General features: G+C 42.8%; 1 protein-coding gene across 4 annotated transcripts in view; it reads right to left on the bottom strand.

The window, feature by feature from the left end:
• The window catches only part of LOC132402615 (collagen alpha-1(XII) chain-like), a 380,160-nt gene that overhangs the window by 276,627 nt on the left and 78,430 nt on the right, over nucleotides 1-25,103 (bottom strand). For 3 of the 4 annotated variants that reach the window (XM_059985520.1, XM_059985521.1, XM_059985522.1), the window contains exons 13-15: nucleotides 16,009-16,278; nucleotides 9,760-10,026; nucleotides 5,994-6,186 (exon numbers count right to left, since the gene is read on the bottom strand). The exons of the other annotated variant lie outside the window; for it this stretch is intronic. In XM_059985520.1, coding sequence (XP_059841503.1) covers nucleotides 5,994-6,186; nucleotides 9,760-10,026; nucleotides 16,009-16,278 — 730 coding nt within the window. The remainder of the gene's footprint in view (nucleotides 1-5,993; nucleotides 6,187-9,759; nucleotides 10,027-16,008; nucleotides 16,279-25,103) is intronic. 4 annotated transcript variants of the gene reach the window in all.

Here is a 25,103-nt window from a genome sequence, read left to right as displayed (position 1 = left end):
TTGTGAAATGACATTAATGGGGGAGAAATTTATCATTTGCCCCGTGAGATGAAAGCATCAGCTGCTCAATATTCTCACCTACATCCACTGAAATCAATGCAACTTAACCCCCTCCAAGGTCAATGAAACTTCTCCCTCCTACACAGACTTCCACCTTTCTGTTATCCATGTGCCCACCTAAGAGTCAATCTAACGCTTCCCTCCTACAAAGTCCTCCACTTTTCTGTCATCTATAAGACCAGAAGACCGTAAGATACTGGAACAGAATTAGGCCACTTGCCTATTGAGATTGCTCCGCCATTTCATCATGGCACCAATCTCCTGCCTTCACCCCATAACCTTTCATGCCCTGACTAATCAAGAATCTGTCAACTTCCACCTTAAATATGCCCAATGTCTTGGCATCCACAGACACCTGTGGCAACGAATTCCACAGATTTGCCACTCTGGCTAAAGAAATTTCTCCTCATCTCTGTTCTAAAAGGGCACCCCCTCCCCTATACTGAGGCTGTGTCCTCTAGTCTTGCACTCTCCCACCATGCAAAACATCCTCTCCACATCCACTCTATTGAGGCCTTTCAATATTCAGTAGGTTTCAATAAGGTCACTGCTCATTCTTCTGAATTCCAGTGAGTGCAGGCCCAGAGCCATCAAACATTCCTCATATATTAACCCTTTCATTCACAGGATCATTCTTGTGGGCCTCTTCTGGACCCTCCGCAATGCCAGCACATCCTTTCTTAGGTAAGGTTCCAAAAACGGCTCACATGCAGTCTGACAAATGCCTTATAAAACCTATTTATTGGACCATCCCTTCTCTCTTTGTAGCTCACAATCTTGAAACCAGACAGCATCCCTAGTGAGCTTCTTCTGCACCCTTTCCAAGTTCTCAAGTTTGTTGTCAGTCATCCATTCGGTTCTATACAGCCATACGAAACATTATTCCTCTGGACAGTTGCTGAAGAAATCCCGCTGCTGCCTGTAAGGAGTTTATACATTTTCCTCGTGACCACGTGGGTTTCCTCCGGGTGCTCCAGTTTCCTCCCACAGTCCAAAGAGGTACCGGTTGATTGGTTAATTGGTCATTAAAAATGGTCCCATGATTAGGATAGGGTTAAATTGCGGGTTGCTGGGCAGCACCTTGAAGGACCAGAAGAGCCTATTCTGCACTATAAATAAATAAGATTAAGAGAAAAGCCAGCCACACTAAGCAGGCTCACTCAATCTGGTTATCTGTTCACTGACAACCAAAACTGCATTAAGTAGTCACCAAGGTAACATAGTGGTTGGCTCAGGGCATTGCAGAGTTCAGAATTCAAACCAGGTATCCTCTGTAAGGTGTCTCGGTACATCCTCCCCATGAAAAGCATGGGTTTTCTCCCAGTCTCCTTTTTGTTCCCACAGTTCTAAAGATGTAACGGGTAGGTTAATTGGTTGTTGCAAAAATTGTCCCATGATTGTGCAAAAGACAACAAATAACGCATGCAAAAAAGGAAAAACAAAATAATAATAATAATAAATAAATACTGAAATAAGAAGTTGTAGAATCCTTGAAAGTGAATCTGTAGTTTGTGGCATCATGGGGTAAATTACGTTATCTCTTCTGGTCAAGAATCTGATAGTTGAGAGGTAATAACTTTTCCTGAACCCAGTGTTGTGGAACCTAAGGCTCTTGTTCATTTGACTGGATGACAACAGTGAAAAGAGAGCAGGACCTGAATGGTGGGGATCCTTGATGATGGATGCTGCTTTCTTGTGGCAGTACCCCTTGTAGATATGCTCAGTGTTGGGGAGGGTTTTTTATGTAATGGACGGGGCTGCATCCACCACTTTTCGAAGACTATTCCATTCAAGGTCATTGGCATTTCCATACCAGGCTTTGATGCTCTCTACCCTACATCTATACAAAGTTTTCGAGTGCATCTTTGCAAATCTTTGCAATCTTCTAAGAAAGTGGTATACTTTATGTATCGCACAGTACTGCTGCCGTAAAACAACAAATTTCATGACAAAGAAGAAAAAATCTGCAGATGCTGGAAATACAAAGCAACACACACAAAATGCTGGAGGAACTCAGCGGGTCAGGCAACATTTATGGGAAAAAGTACAGCTGACATTTCAGGGCGAGACCCTTCTTCAGGACAAATAACATATGTCAGTGATAATAAACCTGATTCTAAGTGATGATGAGAGGATCCACAACATATGAAAACAGCCTCATCATGACTTAATAGGCAACAGATAAAGCAATCTGCAGAGATTTCCTTCCGATTCAAGCAGAAGGAAACTACATCAGATGGTAATCCTTGAGCTTCGGTCTGAGTTGGGCTCAGACAGCCAATGCAGGGAAATACTGGGCACTCATGGGCAGGTGGACTGACAACAAATGTCTAGCTGAGGGGCCTCTCAGTTGATCAGATTGTAATGAGAAGAAGATGTGCCTGCAGAGTAAGTAATGCAAAGCAGCCACTGCAAACCCCAGGCTGGCCTGTAATCAAACTTTCATCACCCTGACTCCACTCTAAGCAGTGATGATGTTTCTGATTGGATTCTGTTGTTGCTAATTTACCATCAAAAAATTAACTCTTCCAAAACTTCCTAATTTTACTTGAAAATTTGGTGTTTTTCCCCAACATCAACACGCCAACTGCTCAGGAAAATTACTTTCTTCATGGAAATCATTGTGAACACAGCCTTCATGGTGAGCAGCTTTTTGCCCCTTTTCTCAGAAAAAATGTGCTGACATTTGAGAAAGTCCAGAAGAGGTGAATGAGAATGATCCCAGGAATGAAAGGGTTAATGTATCAGCAACATTTGATAACTCTGGGCCTGTACTCACTGGAGTTTAGAAGAATGAGGGGAGATCTCACCGGATGTTGAAAGGCCTAGACAGAGTGGATGTGGAGAGGATATTTCCTACAGTGGGAGAGACTAGGACCAGAGGGCACAGCGTCAGAATACAAGACACCTTTTTAGATCAAAGGTGAAGAGGAAATTTTTTTTAGGTGCCTGTAGAGGCCAAATCATTGGGTATATTTTAAACAGAGGTTGATAGCTTCTTAATTAGTCAGAACGTCAAAGTTTATGGGGAGAAGGCAAGAGAATGGGGTTGAGAGGGACAACAAATCAGACGATGGAAAGGCGGAGCAGACTTGATGTGCTGAATGGCTAATTTGTTCCAATGTCTTCTGGTCCTCAAGTCCCAAAACCTTTGGATTTTGCTCTTTCAATCTCACCCAAGCTTGATGTCCTTCAAGAATTAAGGATCAATTTTATCCACCATATACGTTTACTAGTATTAGGAATTTGCTCTGATGTGTTGGCATGCAATGAAAAACAACTTTCAAGAGTTACAACAAATAAAGAACTATATAAAAATAAAGTTTGAGTTTAAAGTAAGGACATGGAGTAAAATGTGCTTAAATATATAAATACCAGCGTGTACTGTACTTACAACATTATGAAAAGTGGTTTACAGTAACAGGGGTAATAGACAGAGAGAGAGATGTGGATGTCAACCATATCTAGAATAGTTGATCAGATTATCTGTCTGTGGGAAGAAACATGTAAGATGGTGTAAAGATTTTGTTTCAATACCCTTATAGCGCTCTCCAGTAGGGAGCTTGAAGAAAGGGCAGTTTGCTGGACAAGTAGTGTCCAGAATGTTTTCTCCTGATCATTTCTTTGTCCTGGACACTTTGTCCTGCAGTGCTGATGGACTGCAGCCAATGACCTTTTCTGCTGATCTGATAGTTTTTGTATATTTTGAGAGGATGCTGCACCAAACCAGACAGTAATGGCAGAGGTGAGGGTGTTCTCTATGATGGCAGTGTAGAATTGCCCCAGTATGCTCTGGGGAAGATAAAATTTTACCTACTGACCCAAGAAGTACATCCCCCACTGAGCCTTTTCTGTTAACTGCTATCTCCCATCCTCTGTCTAATCATTCCTTTCCAACCTCACTCAAGTTTGTCCTTAAACTACCACCCACCCAAGCTTGCTCCATTGCAATCCTTGGCCCTAGACATAACTTTCTCCACAATAACTACATTTTTCTCAAGAAAATTATAGCAGTTCCTTTTTTTTTATGATGACAGACTTCACAGACTTTTGGAAGAATTTGGAAAGCAAAAGGCTCAGAAGTTCAAAGACTTGCTTAAGTAAACAGAAGTCAGTAGAAACCAGGGCAAAAAGTCAACCATTTTTATGAAGACAAATCAACGTATCTGTTCACAGTTGAGGGAGGAAACCTGGATTTTCCCATATCAGAATCAACTTCCAAAATTTGTTCCATTGAGACTGGGAAATAAATCCTACCAGAAAAAAAGGGGGGTGCTAGAAAACATTGTTTCAAGTAGGCTAAATGTGGAATAATGGATTTCCTGGAGTAAGTTACAGACTGGAATGAGATTGTATTCAAATGATTTATATGGAGAATAATGGATCTGTATCACATTGGACACCAGGGAATATGGCAACCAAGAAACTAAATGAGGGATTCAAATGTCTTAAATGGAGTAGTAGACACTGAGGAGTGAGGTAGTTGGAATCCAGTCAAGGAGTTCAGATGATTTATTTATGATTCCGACAATAGATGTTTGGAACTGAGTTTTGAATGCTCAGGACTAACAGATGAGTGCAGTTTCCATGTGACATGTTTACATGGACAGTTTACATTATAAATTCTAGGAACAGGAATTGATCGTGAAAATGGAAAAATAAATCCAGCATATTTAGGCATTTCCCCCAATCATTCTCTACAGCAGAAAGTGGAGGAAATCTTGGAAGAACAAAACAAGCAGAGCTTACACTGCTTTTCCACAGATTCTGTGCCTCTCTCAGCAGATAATCATTTATTCTATTGTTTTTCCTTCATTCTATTGTACTCTCTGTTCTGCTGTAACTGTCTGCAGGGAAATGAATCCCAGGGTAGTATATGATGACATACTGCTTATGTCCTTTGATAAGAAATTTACTTTGGCCATTTGTCTTCCACTGACCAGGATAGAATCTACCTTTGAGCCACAGATATTGAAAGGCCTAAGTAGAGTGAATATGGGGAGAATGTTTCCTATGGTGGGAGAGTCTTGGATCAAAGGGCACAGCTTCAGAATAGAGGGACATCCTTTTAGAATGGAAATCAGGAGGAATTTCTTTAGCCAGAGGGTGGTGAATCTGAAGAAATCATTGCCACAGATGGCTGTGCAGGCCAAGACATTGGATATTTTTAAAGCAAAGTTTCTTGATTAGCAAGGGTATTGAAGGTTACAAGGAGAAGACAGGAGAATGGGGTTGAGAGCAATAATAAATCAGCCATGATGGAATGGCAGAACAGACCCAATGGTCCGAATGGCCTTATTCTGCTCCTATGTCATATGCTCTTATGGTGGCACATGATTTCAATCCATAAATCTCCTGATTCAAAATGTGTCACTACAGAGTTGGGAAGTCAAAACATCTCATCAAGAAAGAAGATTGACCATCCTTAGCTGGCTATGATCAATGTTTATTAATGATAACTTCACTCACTTCAACACTGTGGTCTAACTTTCAAGCACTCTACAACTCATGTTCTCAGTTTCATTTACTGACCTATTTAGATATCTTCTTTTGGATTTGCACAGTTTGCCTTCTTTTGCACATTGGCTGTTCGTCACTTTTTGTGTGTAGTTTTTCATTGATTCATTGATGTCTACTATGAATGCCCCCGAGAATATGAATCTTAGGACATTATATGGTGACATGCACTCGGCGTCCACTTTAGTAAGTAAGGAGGTACCTAATAAAGTGGTTATTGAGTCTACGTGTACTTTGGTGTAAATTTACTTTGAACGTTGAAAGTTTCCAAAATGTAAAAGGCCAGGTAGGGATGGTTATCTGAAGAATACGAACCAGTCTGCTGAACTAAAAGTCAATCAGATTTGTTCAAACTCATGTTTCTCACTCCCCCAATAAGAACGTAATATTATCCGGTTCAATGCTTAGCACTTTACCTCAGCTCTTCCAGGACCACGGTAGTATCATACGGACCTACTACCAATTCTCCCTGTTGTTCTTCTCTTCCTCTTGGGTGGTAGATGACTTTATATCCTGTTACCTCCCCGGGAGAAGGCTCCCACGTCACTCTGAAACTTGTTCTCGCGGCATCAGAGGTTGTTAAGTTTTGGGGAGGTTTATATGGTGAAACTGATGGGGAAGAACAGAAATATCCCAGCTGAGTCTTCAACACATGAACATCCGTGAATGCAGATATAAGTACAGGTAAGAAGTAATTTATCATTCAACTAATAACATTACATTGGCTCCACATGGCTGGGACATCTAATGAACACAACACAGATGTTCCTTGTTCATCGTAAAACCACATGATCCGGAGCAATAGAGAAACAAGCAGAATCCAACGTTAATTAATTATGACTGGGCCAATATGTGGCTGAACTATCTACAACTGTTAAGACTTCAGCTTCGTAGTTTTCCAGTGTGGACAGTGACCTGGTCACAGTTCATTGTCTTCAGAAACAGGAATGGGCAAGTTATGCAGGCAAATTATCAACAGATTGTGGCAGTTCTCCAAATTCAAGTAAGATAAAGAACCATTGAAGGGTCTCAGCCCGAAACCTCGACTGTTCATTCATTTTCATAAATGCTGCCTGAGCGGCTGAGTTCCTCCAGAATTTTGTATGTGTTATATTAATGCATTGGCTGCTAGCATAAGGAAAAAATGAATTTCTGTAACACATTACACTCATAGGGCACCACGGCACAGAAAAAGAAACTTTAGTCCATCTAGTCCTTGCTGAACCATTATTCTACCAAGTCCCATTGATCTGCAGCTGGACCAGAGCCCTCTTTACCCCTCAAATCCATGTAATTATCCAAACTTCTCTTAAATCTTGCAACTGACCCTGCATTCACCACTTCTGCTGGCAGCTCATTCCTCACTTTCACCTCCATTTGAGTAAAGATGTTTCCCCCACTTTAAATATCTTGCTTTTCACCCTTAACCTGTCTCACCCAAACTCAGTGGAAAAAGCCTTCTTGCATTTACCCAATCTATACCCCTCATCCATAGGTATCAGTAGGTGCATTTAGTGTCAGAGAAATGTACACAATACATATCCTGAAATTCTTCCAAATCATTTCCAAAAACACTCTGATTGAAGAAAGTTCCCATGACAAGACAAGGAGACCAATGTTTGTGCCTTCTGTCCAAAGGGACAGGGGAGATGAGAGATGACCGGGGTGGCTGGTGATTAAATATTGGCTATAACATGGGGAAACTCCACCATGGATAGTCCCAAGCCTGGCTGCAAAAGGAGGAGGGTCAGGCATGAGGCTAGCAATCCCATCCTGTAAAAAACCAGAGACAGAGAAATGCAAAGAGAAGCTCCATAGACCTCACTCCTGGGAGAGGAAAGGTTTTTGAAGTTGAAATCAACTGGGGGCAGCTTGATAGATTGGCCCAAAGCAGAGATCTCTGGTGAGCTGCTGTTGGCAGCCTATGCCCCTGTAAGGGTGATGGGCTTAAGTAAATAAGTACCTGGGGAGAGCTCTCCCATTTCCCTTCCAAATGGTACCATTGGATCTGTTGAAACAACCCTGGAGAGCCAAGTCTGTACGTCAGATTAATAGCTTATTTGAAAGCGGGCACTTCTGATTAGGCATCATGTCCACAAAACTGCACTGAGCTGTCATCTGGGGTTACCCACTCAACTGGCATCGCATTTTCTTGCAGCTCAGAGTGGTGAATCTGTGCAATTCATTGCCACAGACAGCAGTGGAGGCCAAGTCATTGGGTATATTTAAAACTGATGTTGATAGGTTCTTGATTAGTCAGGGCATCAAAGATTACTGGGAGAAGGCAGGAGAATGGGGTTGAGATGACTAATAAATCAGCCATGATGGAATGGCAGAACAGACTCAATGAACTGAATTGACTTTATTTCTTACATCCTTCACATACATGAGGAGAAAAAATCTTTACGTTACATCTCCATCAAAATGTGCAATGTGCAAACATAGTCAAATAGCCTAATTCTGCTCCTATGTCTTATGGTCTTAAGTTCTTATAATAGTATGCAAATCCAGTATTATGTTCAGTTTTGGATGCCTCATTACAGAAAGCTTGTGGAAGCTTTAGAGATGGTGCAAAGGGGATCTACCAGCACATTGTCTGGATTATAGAGAGCATCTTATGAGGAGAGGTTGAACGACCAGGGCTTTTCTGTTTGGAATTCAGGAGGATGAGAGGTGACTTGATAGAGGTGCTCAAGATGATAAGAACAATAGATAGAGAGGACAGTCGGTGACATTTCCCCAGGGCAAGAGTTGCTGACACAAAGCAGCATAATTTCACTGTGACTGGAGAAAAGCATAGTGAGGTTATCAGAGATATGTTTTTTCCAGAGTGTGGTGGGTGCATGGAATGCCCTGCCAGGGGCAGTGGGAGAGGCAGATACATTAGGGACATTTAAGGGACTCTTATAGAGGAACAAGGATGATGGAAAAATGGAGAGTTGTGTTGGAGGGAAGGACGAGATTAATATTGGAGATATATTATATATTATTGGAGATATATATATTAATATTAAAAGATTTGCACAGCATCATGCACTCTGCTGTAATGTTTGACATTCTATATTTTTGGTAGTATATGGTATCAGACTGCATGTGTGCCTTGATAATAAGGTTATGTTGAACTTTTGAACTTTGAACGTTGGACAGCCATTCTACCTGCTGTGCATCTCCCCACCTCTATATGATATGATATGAAATGGCTGAGATGGCTAATACCAGAGGGCACAGTTTTAAGGTGCTTGGAAGTAGGTACAGAGAGATGTCGAGTAAGTTTTTTTACGCAGAGAGTGGTGAGTGTGTGGAATGGGCTGCAGGCAACAGTGCTGGAGGCAGACACAATAGGGACTTTTAAGAGATTTCTGGATAGGTACATGTTGCTTAGAAAAATAGAGGGCTGTGAGTAACCCTAGGTAATTTCTAAAGTAAGGACATGTTCAGCACAGCATTGTGGGCCAAAGTGCCTGTATTGTGCTGTAGGTTTTCTATGTCTATATTATTATTATTATTATTATTATTATTATTATTATTATTATTATTATTATTATTATTATTATTATTATTATGTGCACTGGTCACTTTATTAAGCACACCTGAACACCTGTACACCTGCTCATTAATGCTAATATCTAATCAGCCAATCATGTGGCAGCAACTCAGTGCATAAAAGCACGCAGACGTGGTCAAGAGGTTCAGTTGTTGTTCAGAACAAACATGAGAATGGGGAAGAAATGTGAGCTAAATTAGTTTGACTACGGAATGGTCATTGATGCCAGGCAGAGCGGTATCTCAGAAACCGATGACCTCCTGAGATTTTCACGCACAACAATCTCTTGAGTTTACAGAGAATGGTGTGAAAGACAAAAGATAGCCAGTAAGTGACAGTTCAGTGAGTGAAAACACTTTGTTAACGAGAGAGTGTAGAGGGGAATGGCCAAGCTGACAGGAAGGTGACAATAACTCAAATAACCACATGTTACAACAGTGGTGTGTAGAAGAGTATCTCTGAATGCACAACATGGTGAAATTTGAAGTGGATGGGCTACAAAAGCAGAAGACCATGAGCATACACTCAGTGTATTTTACACTTTAAAACTCGATGCAAAACAGAAGAGACTTATGCCTTGATTAAGAATAAAAAACATTGAAATCTCAGCAAAAGTTTCACAAGTATCATAACCGTACCTGTTGTCCCTAGACCCCATCTTACTTTGCCTTCGCCTTGCCTGTAAAAGGGAACGACAGAGACATTGTACGTTGTCTGGGGTATGAGCCGTCGGAGGACAGTGCTCGTCAGATGACCTGGTATCTTGGTGGTAATTTGTCGACCTCTAGTTGTGGGCCTGTAAGTGAGGCGGTAGTTCAGTACTTTGCCTGGAGCGGGCTTCCAATGCACTCGGAAACTGTTGAGTTTTTCATCCCTTACGACCAGTTCCTTGCCCTCTGGGGTCGCTGCACAACAACGGGAGAGAACAATAGTTTTTCTTCCCCTTCCTTGACAACTTTGAGTAGACTAGATTAGCTTGTCAAATGTACACCCAAACGTTAGAACACGCAGTCAAATGTGTTATTTGCATCGATGACCAACGGTCTAAGGTTGTGGTCCACAAGTGCCACCATGCTTCCTGACCCAACATGGCATGCTACACAACAGACAATGAACCAACCCATGAACATCTTTTCACTATTTGTGCTCTCTTTTTGCATTACTTATTTAGTTTAATTTATAGGTACAGTACTGTGTAAAACTCTTGGGCCACTGTAGGCACTTATGCCCCAAAAGAAAAAAAATATATGGAGTACTGTGCAAAAGTCTTGGACACATATATACATACAGCTAGGGTGCCTAAAACTTTTGCGCAGTACTGTATCTGTCAATGTGGAGCAAGCAGCAAGTTTGTAAATCTGGTGGGTGCAAAGGATGTTGGGAATGGTGAGGGTGGACCACCGCGGGAGGGGTGTTGGACAGGTGACAGAGAAGTACTGCTGGGGCAAAGGGTGGTGTGGGTGGAGACCCCCCCCCCCCAGCTCTGGGACACTAGGCAAGGTCATTTGATCCCAAACAACTGATTTATTGATTAGTATAGAATGTCTCTCTGGTGCTTCCTGCTCCCTCTCCTCCTCTTTTCCCAACCATGATTCCCCTCTTCCTGCCCCCTTCCCACTCTCAGTTCACAATAGAGACCCATATCAGAATCAGGTTTATCACATAACCATATAACAGTTACAGCACAGAAACAGGCCTTCTCGGCCCTTCTAGTCCATGCCGAATGTTTACTCGTTTACTCTCACCTAATCCCACCGACCTGCATTCAGCCCAGAACCCTCCATTCCTTTCTTGTCCATATACCTATCCAATTTTTTTTTAAATGACAATACTGAACCTGCCTCTACCACTTCTATGGGAAGCTCGTTCCACACAACTACCACTCTCTGAGTAAAGAAGTTCCCCCTCGTGTTACACCTAAACTTTTGCCCCCTAACTCTCAACTCAACATCACTCACATATGTCATGACGTTTGTTTTTTGTGTGTTCGCAGTATATTGCAATACATAAAATTACTACAGTACTGAGTAAAGGTCTCAGGCACCCTAGCTATATATACAGTACATGTACAGTATAGTGTAGACGTAATTGTAATGGAGAGTATTTTTATATTGCACTCTAAATCTGCCACGAAACAATGGATGTCATGACAGATGTCAGTGATATTAACCCTGATTCTGTTTCTGAGGCCCACAACTCATTTACCCTAACCCATACATTTTTGGAATGAGGAAGGTAACCAGAACACCTGGAGGAAATCCACAAGGTCACGTGGAGAATGTACAAATTCCTTACAGGCAGCAGTGGGAATTGAACCCTGATCACGTTACACTAACCATCACACTACTGTTCCAACCCACTTCTGCAAAGCAGAGAAAAAGCAGCAACTCAGCTGTACAACTTGCTGTTGGATCCAACTGTTTAATTTTTAGATTCAACTATTTAATTATTCTTTTCTTTCCAGTTTAACAATTAATTATGTGCTTGTAGTTTACATAATTACTTGTATACAAGTAACTGATTATTATGATTCCTAATAGCTAGAGTCTGTACATAATAGGTTAATATGGCTCTAGTGGTTATACAAAATATAATTCTGGAAAACTCTGGGAATTTCTCTGTTCTGCATTAGGTGAACAAGTGCTTTCTCATTGGTTAACTTGGCACTGCAGTATTTGAATGACTACTGTCTAAATGGTTGTCTCTCAATCTGCAGATTTGAATGGAATTTTTCTTATCTTGGTAGTATAAAAATAGCTCTTTGTGCCAGGTGCCATTTTTAGTTACTTTCTTTTCATTAACTAGTTGACCTCCATCACTCTGAGTTTCAATCTCTCTTTGTTCTATCAACTCTTAATAAAACAATCACAAAGTAACAAGTTTTATGCCTCTTTTTGTGACTTCTATGAGAACATTGGACAATAAGACCATAAGACATAGGAGCAGATCTGGACAATCCAGCCCCTTAAATCTACTCTACCAAACCATCATGGCTGACTTATTATCCCTCTCACCTCCATGCTCCTGCCTTCAATGACAATGAATTCCACAGATTCACCATGCTGGATCTGGCTAAATAATTTTTTTCCTCATCTCCTTTCTAAATGATGTCCCTCAATTCTGAGGCTGTGCCCTCTGATCAGAGACTCTCCCACTATCGGAACCATCCAACCAACGTCTACTCTATCTAAGCCTTTCAATATTCTATTCAATAGATTGCAAAGAGATGCCCCCCCCCCCACAATCTTCTAGACTCCAGTGAGTACAGAGCCAACAAACACTCATGTTAACACTTTCATTCCTGTGATTACTCTCTTGAACCCCTCTGGACCCCCTCCAGTGCCAGCACATTGTTTCTTAGATAAGAGGCTCAAAACTGTTCACAATATTTCAAGCGCAGTCTGACATATGCTGTACAAGGCCCCAGCATTACATCCTTGCTTTTGTCTTTTAGTCCTCTCAAAATAAACGATAACATTGCATTTGCCTTTAGAGAATCCTGCATGAGGACCCCCAAGACCCTTTGCACCTCTGAATTTTAAATTTTCTCCCCACTTAGGTAAAAGTCTACACCTTTATTCCATCTGCCAAAGTGCATAATCATGCACTTCCCTACACTATATTCCACCTGCCACTTCTTTGCCCTTTCCCCCATTCTAAGTCCTACATCAACCTCCCTGATTCCTCAATCCTACCTGCACTCATCTATCTTCATATCGACCCGAAAAAGCTGGCCACAAAGTCATCAATTCCCTCATCCAAATCATTGATATATAACTTGAAAAGAAGAGGTCCCAACACCGACCCCTGTTGCAGACCACTTGTCACTGGCAACTAATCAGAAAAAGGTCCCCTTTATTCTAATTCATCTCCTGCCAGTCAACTAATCTTATGGTTCATGCTGGTATCTTTTCTGTAATACCATGGGCTCTTATCTGCCTGGTACTTCCATTAACAATTCTAACAGATTTAGCAGGCAAGATTTCCCTTTTAAAAAACCAAAATGACTTGGGCTATTTTATCATGTGCATCCAAGTATTCCAAAACCTTATCCGTAGTAATAAACTCCAAAGTCTGAAGCAAGGCTAAATGGCTTATAACTTCCCTGCATCTACCTCATCCACTGACTCTCAAAGGTCTTCTGAAAATCCAACTACACAACTTCAACCAGTTGCCCTTTGTCTATCCTGTCTGCTATTTCCTCAAAGAATTCCAATAGAATTGTCAGGCAAGGTTTCCCTTTAAGGAAACATGCTGACTTTGGCCTATTTTATCATGTGCCTCCAAGTACCCTAAAACCTCATCCTTAATAGTGGACTGCAGCACTTTTCCAAGCACTGAATTCAGGCTAACTGGCCTATAATTTCAATTCTTCTGGCCCCCTCCCTTCTTAAAGAGTGGAGTATCGTTTTCAATTTTCCAGTCTTTTATATTATTGGCTAACTTATTTTCAGATTTCATCTTACCTCTGTGGCTTTTTTCAGTGCCTTTTGTTGGATTTTTGAAAGCTTCCCAATCCTCTAACTTCCCATTCATTGGCACATGCTTTCTCATTTGCTTTTGTACTGTCATTGACTTCCCTTGTCAACATGGTTGACAACATGGTTGACTTCCCTTGTCAACATGGTTGCATCATTCTTCCATTCTTCTGCTTCAACTTTGGGATGTTGTATCTTTCTAGTACCTTCTGTATTTCCCCTCGAACCACCAACCATTACTGTTCTGCCGTCACTCCTGCCAGTGTCTCCTTCCAATCAAGTTTGGCCGGCTCCTCCCTCATGCCTCTGTAATTCCCTTTGCTCCACTGTAACACTGTTAAACATGATTTTAGCTTGTCCTTCTGAAACTGCAGGGTGAATTCTATCAGATTATGATCACTGTATCCTAAGTGTTCCTTTACCTTAAGCTCTCTAATCACATCTAACACCCAATCCAGAATTGCAATTCCCCATGTGGACTCAACCACAAGCTGCTCTAAAAGCCAGCTCATAAACATTCTACAAATTCACTTTCTTGGGATCCAGCACCAACCTAATTTTCCCAATCTACCTACATATTAAAATCCTCCATGATATTCACAACATTGCAATTTTTACGTGCTTTTTCTATCTCCTGTTGTAATTTGTACCCCACATTTGGCTATTGTTTAGAGACCTGTATTTAGCTCCCATCATGATCTTCTTACCCTCAAGAATTTTACATCTTCTGATCTTATGTCACCTGTTTCTAAGAACTTTCTATACCATTAGAAACACCCCAGCCCCTCTGCCTACCTGCCTGAACTTCTGATAAGCTCCCAACTATGACCTTCATTCAATCATGACTCAGACCCATAAGGTCATACCTGTCAATCTCTAACTCAGATGTTCCCATCCTGGGGTCTGCCGACCCCTCAATCAATGGTAAGGGGGCCATGCCATTAAAAATATTGAGAACCCCTGCTCACAAAGCACTCAGAATCCACAAGGGTCAACTGGTTGGATTACCTAACTATCACCAATTGGGAGTCAAATGAATTAGCACAACACTTCACAGCACCAGCGACCTGGATTCAGTTCCACCACTGTCTGTCAGGAGTTTGCACGTTCTCCTTGTGACCACATAGGATTCCTCCGGGTGTAATTCAGTCGTGCAGGTTCATTGGGCCAGAAGATCTGTATCTTGAGTGATGATGCTTAGTGACTGGTTGACAATTGGATTTTATTCTTGACATAGAATAACATAAAGGAATGGCTGAGTAGTGCAGTGGTTGGCGTACCCAGGTTCAATTCCCAGTACTGTTTGTAAGGAGATTTATGTTCTCCCCGTGACCACCTCACTTTCCTCTGTATTCCTCCCACATTCCAACGACACACGGGTCAGTTGGTTAATTAGTGGTTACTTTGGTCATTGGCCACTGTAAACTGTCCCAAGTGTGGGAGGGGGTGCTTGAGTCTAGTTGGGGAAGTTGGTAGGGATGTGGGGAAAATAACTGTGACTTGGTAGCGTAACGCTATTTCAGTGCCAGTACCCTGGTTTCAAATCCCACGGCTGCCTGTACAGAGTTTGTACGTTCTCCCCATGAATTTCCTTCAGGTGGGCTCTGGTTTACTCCCAGATTGCAAGGATGTATGAGATTAATAGGTTAATTGGTCACATGGGTGTAGTTGGGCAGTTCAAGCTCATTGGCCTGTTACTGTGCTGTATCACTAAATAAAAATGAAAGAACTGAAGGATTAGAAAAATCTGCAGCTTTTGGAAATTGTAAGTAAAAACAGATAATGCCTGAAATATTCCACAGGGAGGAGAAGCAGAGTTCAAATTTAAGTATTAAAATAATCAGACCTGGCACAATAAGACAACAGACCATAAGACCTAGGAGCAGAATTAGGCATGTGCCCCATTGAGCCTGCTCTGCCATTTCATCATGGCCAATCCATTTTCCTTCTCAGTTCCAATCTCCTGCCTTCCTCCTGTATCCCTTCATACCCTGACCAATCAAGAATCTATTAATATCTCTCTTAAATATACTTACAGATTTGGCCTCTGCCACTTCTTGGCCCATTTTACTAATTTGTCTAAGTCCTTCTCTACTTCCTCAAAACTACCTGGACCTCCACCTATCTTCATATTGTCTGTAAACCTTGCAACAAAGCCACCAGGTGAGGGGGGGTAAATGGGAGGGTGGGGGAGAGGGGTCGAAGTGAGTAGCTGGGAAGTGATGGGTGGAAGAGGTCAAAGAGGAGAGGAGAGTAGCCCGTGGAAGAATGGGAAGGAGGAAGAGAACCAAAGGGATGTGATGGGCAGGTGAGGAGGAGACAGGGGATAAAAAGGTAACCAGAATGGAGAATGGAAAAAGTGAAAAACGAGAGGGGAAGAAATGACTGTTCATGCCATCAGTACATTACCGTCAGTGATCTGCTCTCCTTGCAGTGGATCTCCTTCCCCACTATCGTAAGTGGCATAGACAAGGATTTGGTATCTAGTTTCTGGCTGCAGATTGTCCAGCGTTGTATACGGGGTGTAGCCATAGACCATCTTCTCTCCTCTGTCATCATCAAAGAGCGACTTCCAGGTGATGCGGTAACTCCGTACGTTGCCCGGGGCTGGTGTCCACGAAGCATCGATTGTGGTGGGTGTGATATTTTTGGTCACAAGATCACGAGGAGAACCACGTTCTGGCAACAAGAAGAACAGAGTAATTGGAGGCTTTCAGTTCGTCAGTCTTTTGTAACTTTATAAAGCATTGGTCAGACAGCACTCGGAATGTTTTGAGCAGTTTTGGGCCCTTATCTAAGAAATGATGCACTGTTATTGGAGTGTCCAAAGGAGATAAATGAGAATGCTCCCAGGAATGATAGGGTTAACATACGAGGAGCGTTTGACGGCTCTTTGGGCCTGTCCTCGCTGGAGTTTAAAAGAATGATGGGGGATCTCACTGAAATCTATTGAATATTAAAAGGCCTAGATCTTCTTCAGCTGTCCATCGATTTTCGATGATGACTGAGCCCTGGGCAAAGTTGTATGGAAGACCAGCAGTTGCCCATGCTGCAAGTCTCCCCTCTCCATGCCACCAATGTTGTCCAAGGGAAGGGCATTAGGACCCATACAGCTTGGCACTGGTGTCGTCACAGAGCAATGTGTGGTTAAGTGCCTTGCTCAAGGACACAACACGCTGCCTCAGCTGAGGCTCGAACTAGCGACCTTCAGATCACTAGACCAACACCTTAACCACTTGGCCACACCTAGTGGACACAGAGAGGATATTTGCTATAGTTGAGGGGGGGGGGGGGATGGACTAGGACCAGAGAGCACAGGCTCAGCAAATTAATTGCCACAGAGAACTGTGGAGGTCAAGTCACTGGGTATATTGGTTAGTCAGGACATCAAATGTTACCGGAAAAGGCAGGAGAATGGGATTAGGAGTGAAAATAAATCAGCCACGATGAAATGGTAAAACTGGGTCGATTTTCCAAATAACCTAATTCTGCTCCTTTGTCTTAGGGTCTTATGGCCTAATCTTCTACTGGGATCTCATATCATAAAGTTATAGAGCATGGCAGCACAGACACAACCCCTTCATCCCATGCAGCTCATGCCAAACCACGTCATATTCGGAAAGGTTGAGTGAGATAGACAGCAGTTGTACTCTGTCGTGATTCAGTCTCACTCTGAACCAACTTCTTCTATTGCCATTACATTCACTTTCATGAAAAATCTACAAAAGCCCAATTGGACCACACTTGTATTGTGTTCAGTTCTGGTCATTTCATTGTAGGAAGGAGGTGACAGCATTAGGGACGGTGCAGAGGAGATTTACCAGGATGCTGCCTGGATTAGAAAGCATGTTTCATGGGGATCGACTGCACAAGCCAAGGTTTTTCTCTTTGAAGTGAAGGTGGGATTCGAACTCAGGAGCCTTCGCTCCGAAGTCCGACGCTGATGCCACTAAGCCACCAGCCGGCGCATGTCACCAAAGACTCTCACAAATTTCTACAGATATACTGTGGCCAGCATTCACCATCTAGTATGGTGGGTGGGGGTCAGGGGGGGGGCGCGTGCACTACACAGAATCAAAATAAGCTGCAGAGAGTTTGAACTCTGTCAGCTCCATCATGGACACTAGCCTCACCAGGAGTGATCATTCATAAAGGCGGCGTTCATCATTAAGGATCCCCACTACCCAGGCCAGGCCTTCTTCTCATCACTAACATCAGGAAGGAGGTACAGAACCCTGAAGGTACACGCTCAATGGTTCAGGAACAGCTTGTTCCATCTGCTATCTGATTTCTGAAAGAACCATGAACCCATGACCACCTCACTACATATTTATTTCTAATTTTTTGCACCACATTTTAGATTTAACTATTACACATTATACTTACTGTAATTCACAGTTTTTCCGCTAATATTATGTTTGCATTGTACCGCTACCCCAAAGACATCAAATTTCATGACATATGTCGCTGTGATTAAACCTACTTCTGATTCTGAAGTGCCCATCCGAGCACCTCTCAAACATTGGCAATGGGAAGCCGGGGTAAGAACAAATGCAGGCAAAGTGAGATTTGGTGTAGGTAGTTACTTCGTGTCTGTGTGGACTCAGTGTTATGGAGGGAAGCATCTTGGTTTGCTGGTGCTCTTTCTTTCCTGCTGATGTTAGAACATAGACCCTTCAGCCTATGATGCTGGGCCAAATTTTAGCCAACTCTTGGATCAATCTAACCTACCCTCCCACATAGCCCTCCATTTTTCTGCCAATCATGTGCCTACCGAAAGTCCGTTAAATGCCCTCAGGTATCTGCCTCTATCACTACCACTGGCAGGGTGTTCCACACACTGACCGCTCTCCATGTAAAAAAGCTACCTCTAACATACTTTCCTCCAATTGCATTTTAATTATGCCCTCTTGTATTAGCCACTTCCACGCCAGGAAAATGTTTCTGGCCATCCACTCAACCTACGCTTCTTATCATCTTCAAATCACCTCTCATTTTCCTTCATTCCTAAAGAGAAGAGCCCTGGCTCACTCAGCCTGCTCTCTAATCCAGACAGCATCTTGTTGTTTGTGTTGTTCTGCTGTGCATTGTGGGACGTGCTCTGTTGGTGCTGGGATGTGTGGTGACTCTTGCAGACTGACCCCAGCACATCCTTAGGCTCTGTTGGTTGTTAATGCAAATGCCGTACTTCACTGTACACTTTGATGTACCTATGATAAATAAATGAATATGAATCTGTGACTGAAGTCCCACAACACTGCAGCCTCATGGTAAATCATAAGCACAAGAGTTTCAACAGATGCTGGAACACACACACAATGCTGGAGGAACTCAGCAGGTCAGGCAGCATCTGTGGAAATGAATGTATAGTCAACATTTCAGGACAAGAACCTTCATCAGGACTGGAGAGGAAGAGGGCAGAAGCCAGAATAAGGTGGCAGAGGAGGGAAGAGGTAAAAGCTAGAAGGTGATAGGTGAGACCAGCTGGGTGGGGGGGGGGGGAATGATGTAAGAAGCTGGGTGGTGATAGGTGGAAAAGATGAAAGGCTGAAGAAGGAGGAGTCTGATAGGAGAGGGTTGTGGACCACAGGATAAAGGAAAGGAAGAGGGGCACCGGGGGGTAACCCTGGGCTGTCTTTCGCTGTACCACTAAATGCCAGCAGTATCATGTCTACTCCAGTAAAGCTGATGAGCAGTGCTCTATATCAGTTCTGATCCTGCTCGAACCCATGTCAATTTTTAAAGGCATGGTTTGTCCTTGCCAACATTATGTCAGAGCCAGGATAAAAGATAGGCTTTCTTTTCTTTAAATAATGATCCAGGAATGTTCTGGAAAATGGGCTACTGGCTGATTTTTGATTTATTTGACAAAAGAAGGCAGCCAAGTAATATTTCAGTTACTGATATAATCTCAGTAGCCCAGGAATTCAATCTCATAAAACTACTTTTTGTCAGAGATTGAAAACTAGCTTAGTCCAGAATAAAACTAATACTAATACGAAGAGACGTAAGTTAAAGGTATTTGGATAAAAGCACGGGGGGGATGTCAGAGATACACAAAATGGTAGATGTATGGAATGCCCTGTCAGGGGTAGTGACAGACACAGATAGTCATAGAGTCATAGAAAAGTACAGTGCAGAACAGGCCCTTTTGCCTACGCTGAAACATTTAAACTATCTACTCATATCAACTTGCACCGGAACCATAACCCTCCATACCCGTACCATCCAAACTTCCCTTAAACATTGAAATTGACTTGCCTGCACCACTTGCGCTGGCAGCTCACTGCACACTGTCATAACACTCCGAGTGAAGAAGTTTCCTCTCATGTTCCCCTTAAACTTTTCATCATTCACCCTTAACCCATGACCTCCGGTTCCACCCAACCTCAGTGGAAAAAGCCTGCTTTCATTTACCACTCTCTATACCCCTGATAATTTTATATACCTCTATCAAAACTCCCCTCATTCTTCTACATTCCAAGAAATGAAGTCCTAACCTTTTCAATCTGTCCTTGTAACTCAGATCCTCCAGACTCAGCAACATCGTTGTAAATTTTCTCTGCACTCTTTCAAATGTATTTACATCTGTCCTGCAGGTAGGTGACCAAACCTGCACATAACACTCCAAATTAGGCCTCGCCAATGTCTTGTAATAATTCAATATATTAGGGACATTTCAGAAATTCTCAGATAAGCACATGAATGATGAGAAAAACTAGAGGACTATGTAGGACAGAAGGGTAAGATTGGTCATAGAGTAGGCTAAGGAGATGGCACAACATTGTGGGCAGAATGGCCTGTACTATGCTGCACTGTTTTATATTCTTTGCTGTAAAATCGAAAGCAACCACTTACAGTCACAGAGTCGCACCACACACAAGCAGATCCTTTGGCCATTCTAACTCATGCTTATCTTCTCACGCACGTACACTCAGTGTCCACTTTATTAGTCACAGCTAACTTAGCACAGTTAAATTAGGAGGTCTTACAGATAGTATTAGTTAATTAACCTGTATGCTCAGGCAAATATCTAATCAGCCAAACATGCGACAACAACTCGATGCATCAAAGTTGCATCGATGAAGTTCAGTTGGTGTTCAGACCAAACATCAGAATGGGGAAGAAATGTGACCTCAGTGACTTTGACCAAGGAATGATTGTTGGTGCCAAACGGGGTGGTTTGAGTATCTCAGAAACCGCTGATCTCCTGGAAATTTCGCGCACACAACAGAGTTTACAGAGAACAGTGATTGGCAGTTCTGTGTGTGAAAACACCTTGTTAATGAGAGGTCAGAGGAGAATGGCCAGGCTGGTTCAAGCTGACAGGAAGGTGACAGTAACTTAAATAACCATGTGTTACAACAGAGGTGTGCAGAAGAGCATCTCTGAACACACAACATGTCGAACCTTGAAGTGGTTGGGCTACAGCAGAAGACCACAAACATACACTCAGTGTTCCCTAGATTAGGTACTGCAGATAACTAATAACATGGCCACAGAGTGTATACAATAATTTTAGTCTATTCCCTTATTTATTCTTCCCACTTTCCCTTCAATTCCCTCCAGAGTATCTGCACAATATGAGATATGAATGCTCTAGAATTTTTTAGCCCTCGGTTATGAAATGGAAACAACAGTTTATTGAACAAAGCAGTTCTGATGTTCTTCAGCTAATATTTTTGGCACTGATATAAATCACTTACAAAACCTCAGCTGGAAGGATATCAAGGTCTTTGACAGACCAAAGATGAGCATCTTCATCTATATGGGCAGAAGCTGATGTTTGGCTTGTACCTCCTTGGTTAGGAGACTGTGAATGATTGGCCAGTGAGTCCAAATGGAATCAATCAGATTCACAAGTAGAAAATTCAAAAATCAGAGGTGCAAAGGGATTCGGGAGTCCTCATGCAGAATTCCCTAGTGGTTAGTTTGCAGGTTGAGTCAGATGTGAGGAAGGCAAATGCAATGATAGCAATCATTTTGCGAGGACTGGATTATAAAAGCAAGATAGGATGCTAAGGCTTTATAAAGCATTTGTCAGACTTATCTAAGAAAAGATGTGCTGGTATTGGAGAGGATCCAGGGGAGGTTCACAGGTATGAACTGGTTAACATATGAGGAGCACTTGATGGCTCTGGGCCTGTACTCACTGGAGTTTAGAAGAATCTCATTAAAACCTATCAAACAATGGTCTGGATTGAGTGGATATTTCCAGTAATGGAGGAATCTAAGACTTGAAGGTAAAACCTCAAAAAAAAGGATGTCCCTTTAGAACAGAGATGAGGAGGAATTTCATTAGCCAGAGGGTGGTGAATCTGTGGAATTCGTTGCCACGTACAGCTATGGAGGCCAGTTCACTGGGTATATTAAAAGCGGAGGTTGATAGGTTCATGATTACTAAGAGTGTCAAAGTATATGGGGAGAAGGCAGGATAATGAGGTTGAGAAAGATATTAAGTTAATCGTGATCCAACGGTGCAATAGTTTGACAGGCTGAATAGTCTAATTCTGTTCTTGTGTCTTACGATCTTATGGAATTGTTCTCAGAGGCTCTCAAAATAATATATGGCTTTGATAGAATAAATATGGAGCAATTTTATTCCCTGATAAGCTACCAAGGAAGATAGTTTTAGCATAACTCGTTTCAAAACTAAAGGGGATATGAGAAGATAAACACAAGAGATTATGCAAATTCTGGAAGTCCAGAGTTAGACACACAAAATGCTGCAGCAAACTCAGCTAATCAGGCAGCATCTATGGAAAGGAATAACAGTCCATATTTCAGGGACTCGGTAGGAAATTTCTGACTGTCCAGTATTGGTAGCAGGATAGTTTGGGAAGATTTCCTTCTTCTTCTTCTTCTGCCTCTGAAATTCCCCTAACCCCACCCAACCACCTTCCACCTCACCTAGTCTCACCTGTTACCTGCTAGCTTGTCCTCCTTCCCCTCCCCCAACTTCTTATTCCTGCTCCTGTCCCCTGCCTTTCCAGTCCTGATGAAATGTCTCAGCTCGAAACATCAGTTGTTTATTCCTCTTTCTCAGCTTGGCCTTCTGAATTCCTCCGGCATTTTGAGATTATGAAAACAAACTGCTTTTGTGCCACAAAATGAGATGGATTGGAATGCAATTTTTAATATTGGAATAGGCTACAAACATTGGGAAGGTCCAACATTTTAATTCCTGGCTGATGTACTTTCAACTGATATCCTAGTCACTGCTGTAAGGACGATCAAGACTAAAACAGGATACACAAGAGATTCTGCAGATGCTGGAAATCCAGAGCAACACACACCAAATGCTGGAGGAACTCAGCAGATCAGGCCAGATCTATGGAGAGGAATAAACAGTCGACATTTCAGGCTGAGGCCCTTTTTCAGGAATACTGACATTTCTTAATGAAATTATCGACTATCCATTTTCCTCCACAGATGCAGCCTGGCCCACTAAGTCTTCCGAGTTATATAGTCATAGAACACTACAGCACAGAAAAAGGTCCTTTGGCCCATCTAGTTTGTGTTGAACTCTTAATCTGCCTAGTCCCATCTACCTGCACCCAGACCATTGCCCTCCATACCCTCTCATCCATGTCCACTACTCTTAAATGTTGAAATCAAACCCATATCCACTACTTGCACTAGCTTGTTCCACACTCTCACCACCCTCTGAGTAAAGAAATTCCCCTTCATGTTCCCCTTAAATACTTCACCAGCTTTTTGTGTCTTGTTCCACGGCTAAAAGTAGATGGAACTGTTTGGAAAGGTCAGGGACCCTGGCTTGGAACTAACAGGATTAGATATAAACTGAGTACAGAGTCTGATCATCAGTGGTTTCTGGTACCAGAATTCCATTAAGACAGGACGATCGAGGGCCAGCGAACCCCTAGGTATGCAAGTCAGAGAAGGCTGGAGTTCAAGGCCTAATGTTCAGGGCCATGTTTATCGGGGAGCCCCTTATATTCGAAGCCTGGAGTTCTTGGTCCTCATTCGTTGTCATGGGCTTGTCCTGGGTTGACACTAAAGATTGAAATCTGAAGGTCAATCGGGAGCTGAGGCCTGATGGCTAGAGGCCTGAGTCTGCAAGACCACAAGTCCACTTGAGGCTGTAGGCTTGTAGGCCTGACTTGGGTTTAGAGGAGTGTGTGTGTGTGTGTGTGTGTGTGTGTGTGTGTGTGTGTGTGTGTGTGGGTTGGTGGGAGGAATGGGGCTTGTTTCACTGTTGCTGCTTTGTTGCTGTTGATCTATTGTCGTTGTTGTTTGTGTTATTCTGTGAACATTGTGGGCATGCTACGTTGGCTCTAGAATGTGTGGCGACATTTTTGTTGGCTGACCCCAGCACAAGATTTATGATAAAAGATTCAAGATTCACGTTTATCTATCGGTAAGCATACAGTGAAATGCATCGTTTACGTTAACAGCCATCACAACCAAAGGATGTTCGGGGGCTGCCCGTAAATATTGCTACACATTCTGGTGCCAACACAGTATTTCCACAATTGTTCAGTGGAACAACACAGAACACTGCAAGCAACAACAGCAAAACCAGCCCCGATCCTCCCTCCCACCCACGGACACAGTCCTCTGACCCCCAAGACAGGCCGCATTTTTTGGCCTCTGGTGTCCAGACAACTCAGACTCAGATGAGGACTCCCAGACATGCAGCTTTTGATTTTCTCAGTAGACTCAGAGATTCGCAGACTTGTGGCTCCATACAACGGACCTCAGCTTCCAGACGTCCACTTCGTCCCTTGGGCCTCGAACCTTGGCATTGACCCCAGGAACCACTGATTACCAAACACCAGGCCTTGAACCCCAGGCTCAGCAATGATGGGACCCTGAACAACAGGCCTCAAGCTCCACATCCTTAGGTTGTGTTGCAAAAGATGCATTTCTTTGTATGTTTTAATGTACATGTGGTAAATTAATGAAACTGGTTCTGAATCTGATTCACCAGTGAGGCTTGCTCTGAATTTAATTTAACACTACATGGCCAATATCCTTGGGACGTAGCAGGATAGTGGGGGAGGATGAACTGTGAGATCCAATTTACTCCCCCTCCAATTATCTACTCTGCTACATGGTTTAAAAGAAAGAGAGAAGAGTCCCATGGAGCTTCCTCCCTGGGGCCAACATCTGCCAGCAGAAGATGAGAGAAACAGAGGAAGAGGGTGGGGGAGAAACAGGTCGCATGACTGCTGCTACTTGTTGGAGTCTTGACCTTAGACTCCCCCATGTGCGATTGAGTACATTCCATCCCCAGGGGCTGTACAGGGTTTTTGTTTTCCTGACGTAGCTCATCACCAACCTCCCCGAACAAAGGAAAAAGAGGATTTGGGAATTCTTAGCCACGCATCTGTCCGTCAGAAGGACTGGAATGGCAGCTGTGGGTAGGTGGCACGGTGGGGGGCCGAGAGGAGGAAATGAGATCAGGATTGTGAGCAACCAGAACAGCAGCCAAAACCTTCAGAACGTCTTCTCGAGAGATGAGAAAAGAACCTGTAAAA

This window comes from Hypanus sabinus, chromosome 12, assembly GCF_030144855.1.
Source record: "Hypanus sabinus isolate sHypSab1 chromosome 12, sHypSab1.hap1, whole genome shotgun sequence".
NCBI lineage: Eukaryota > Metazoa > Chordata > Chondrichthyes > Myliobatiformes > Dasyatidae > Hypanus > Hypanus sabinus.
This window is presented reverse-complemented; position numbering and strand designations above follow the sequence as displayed.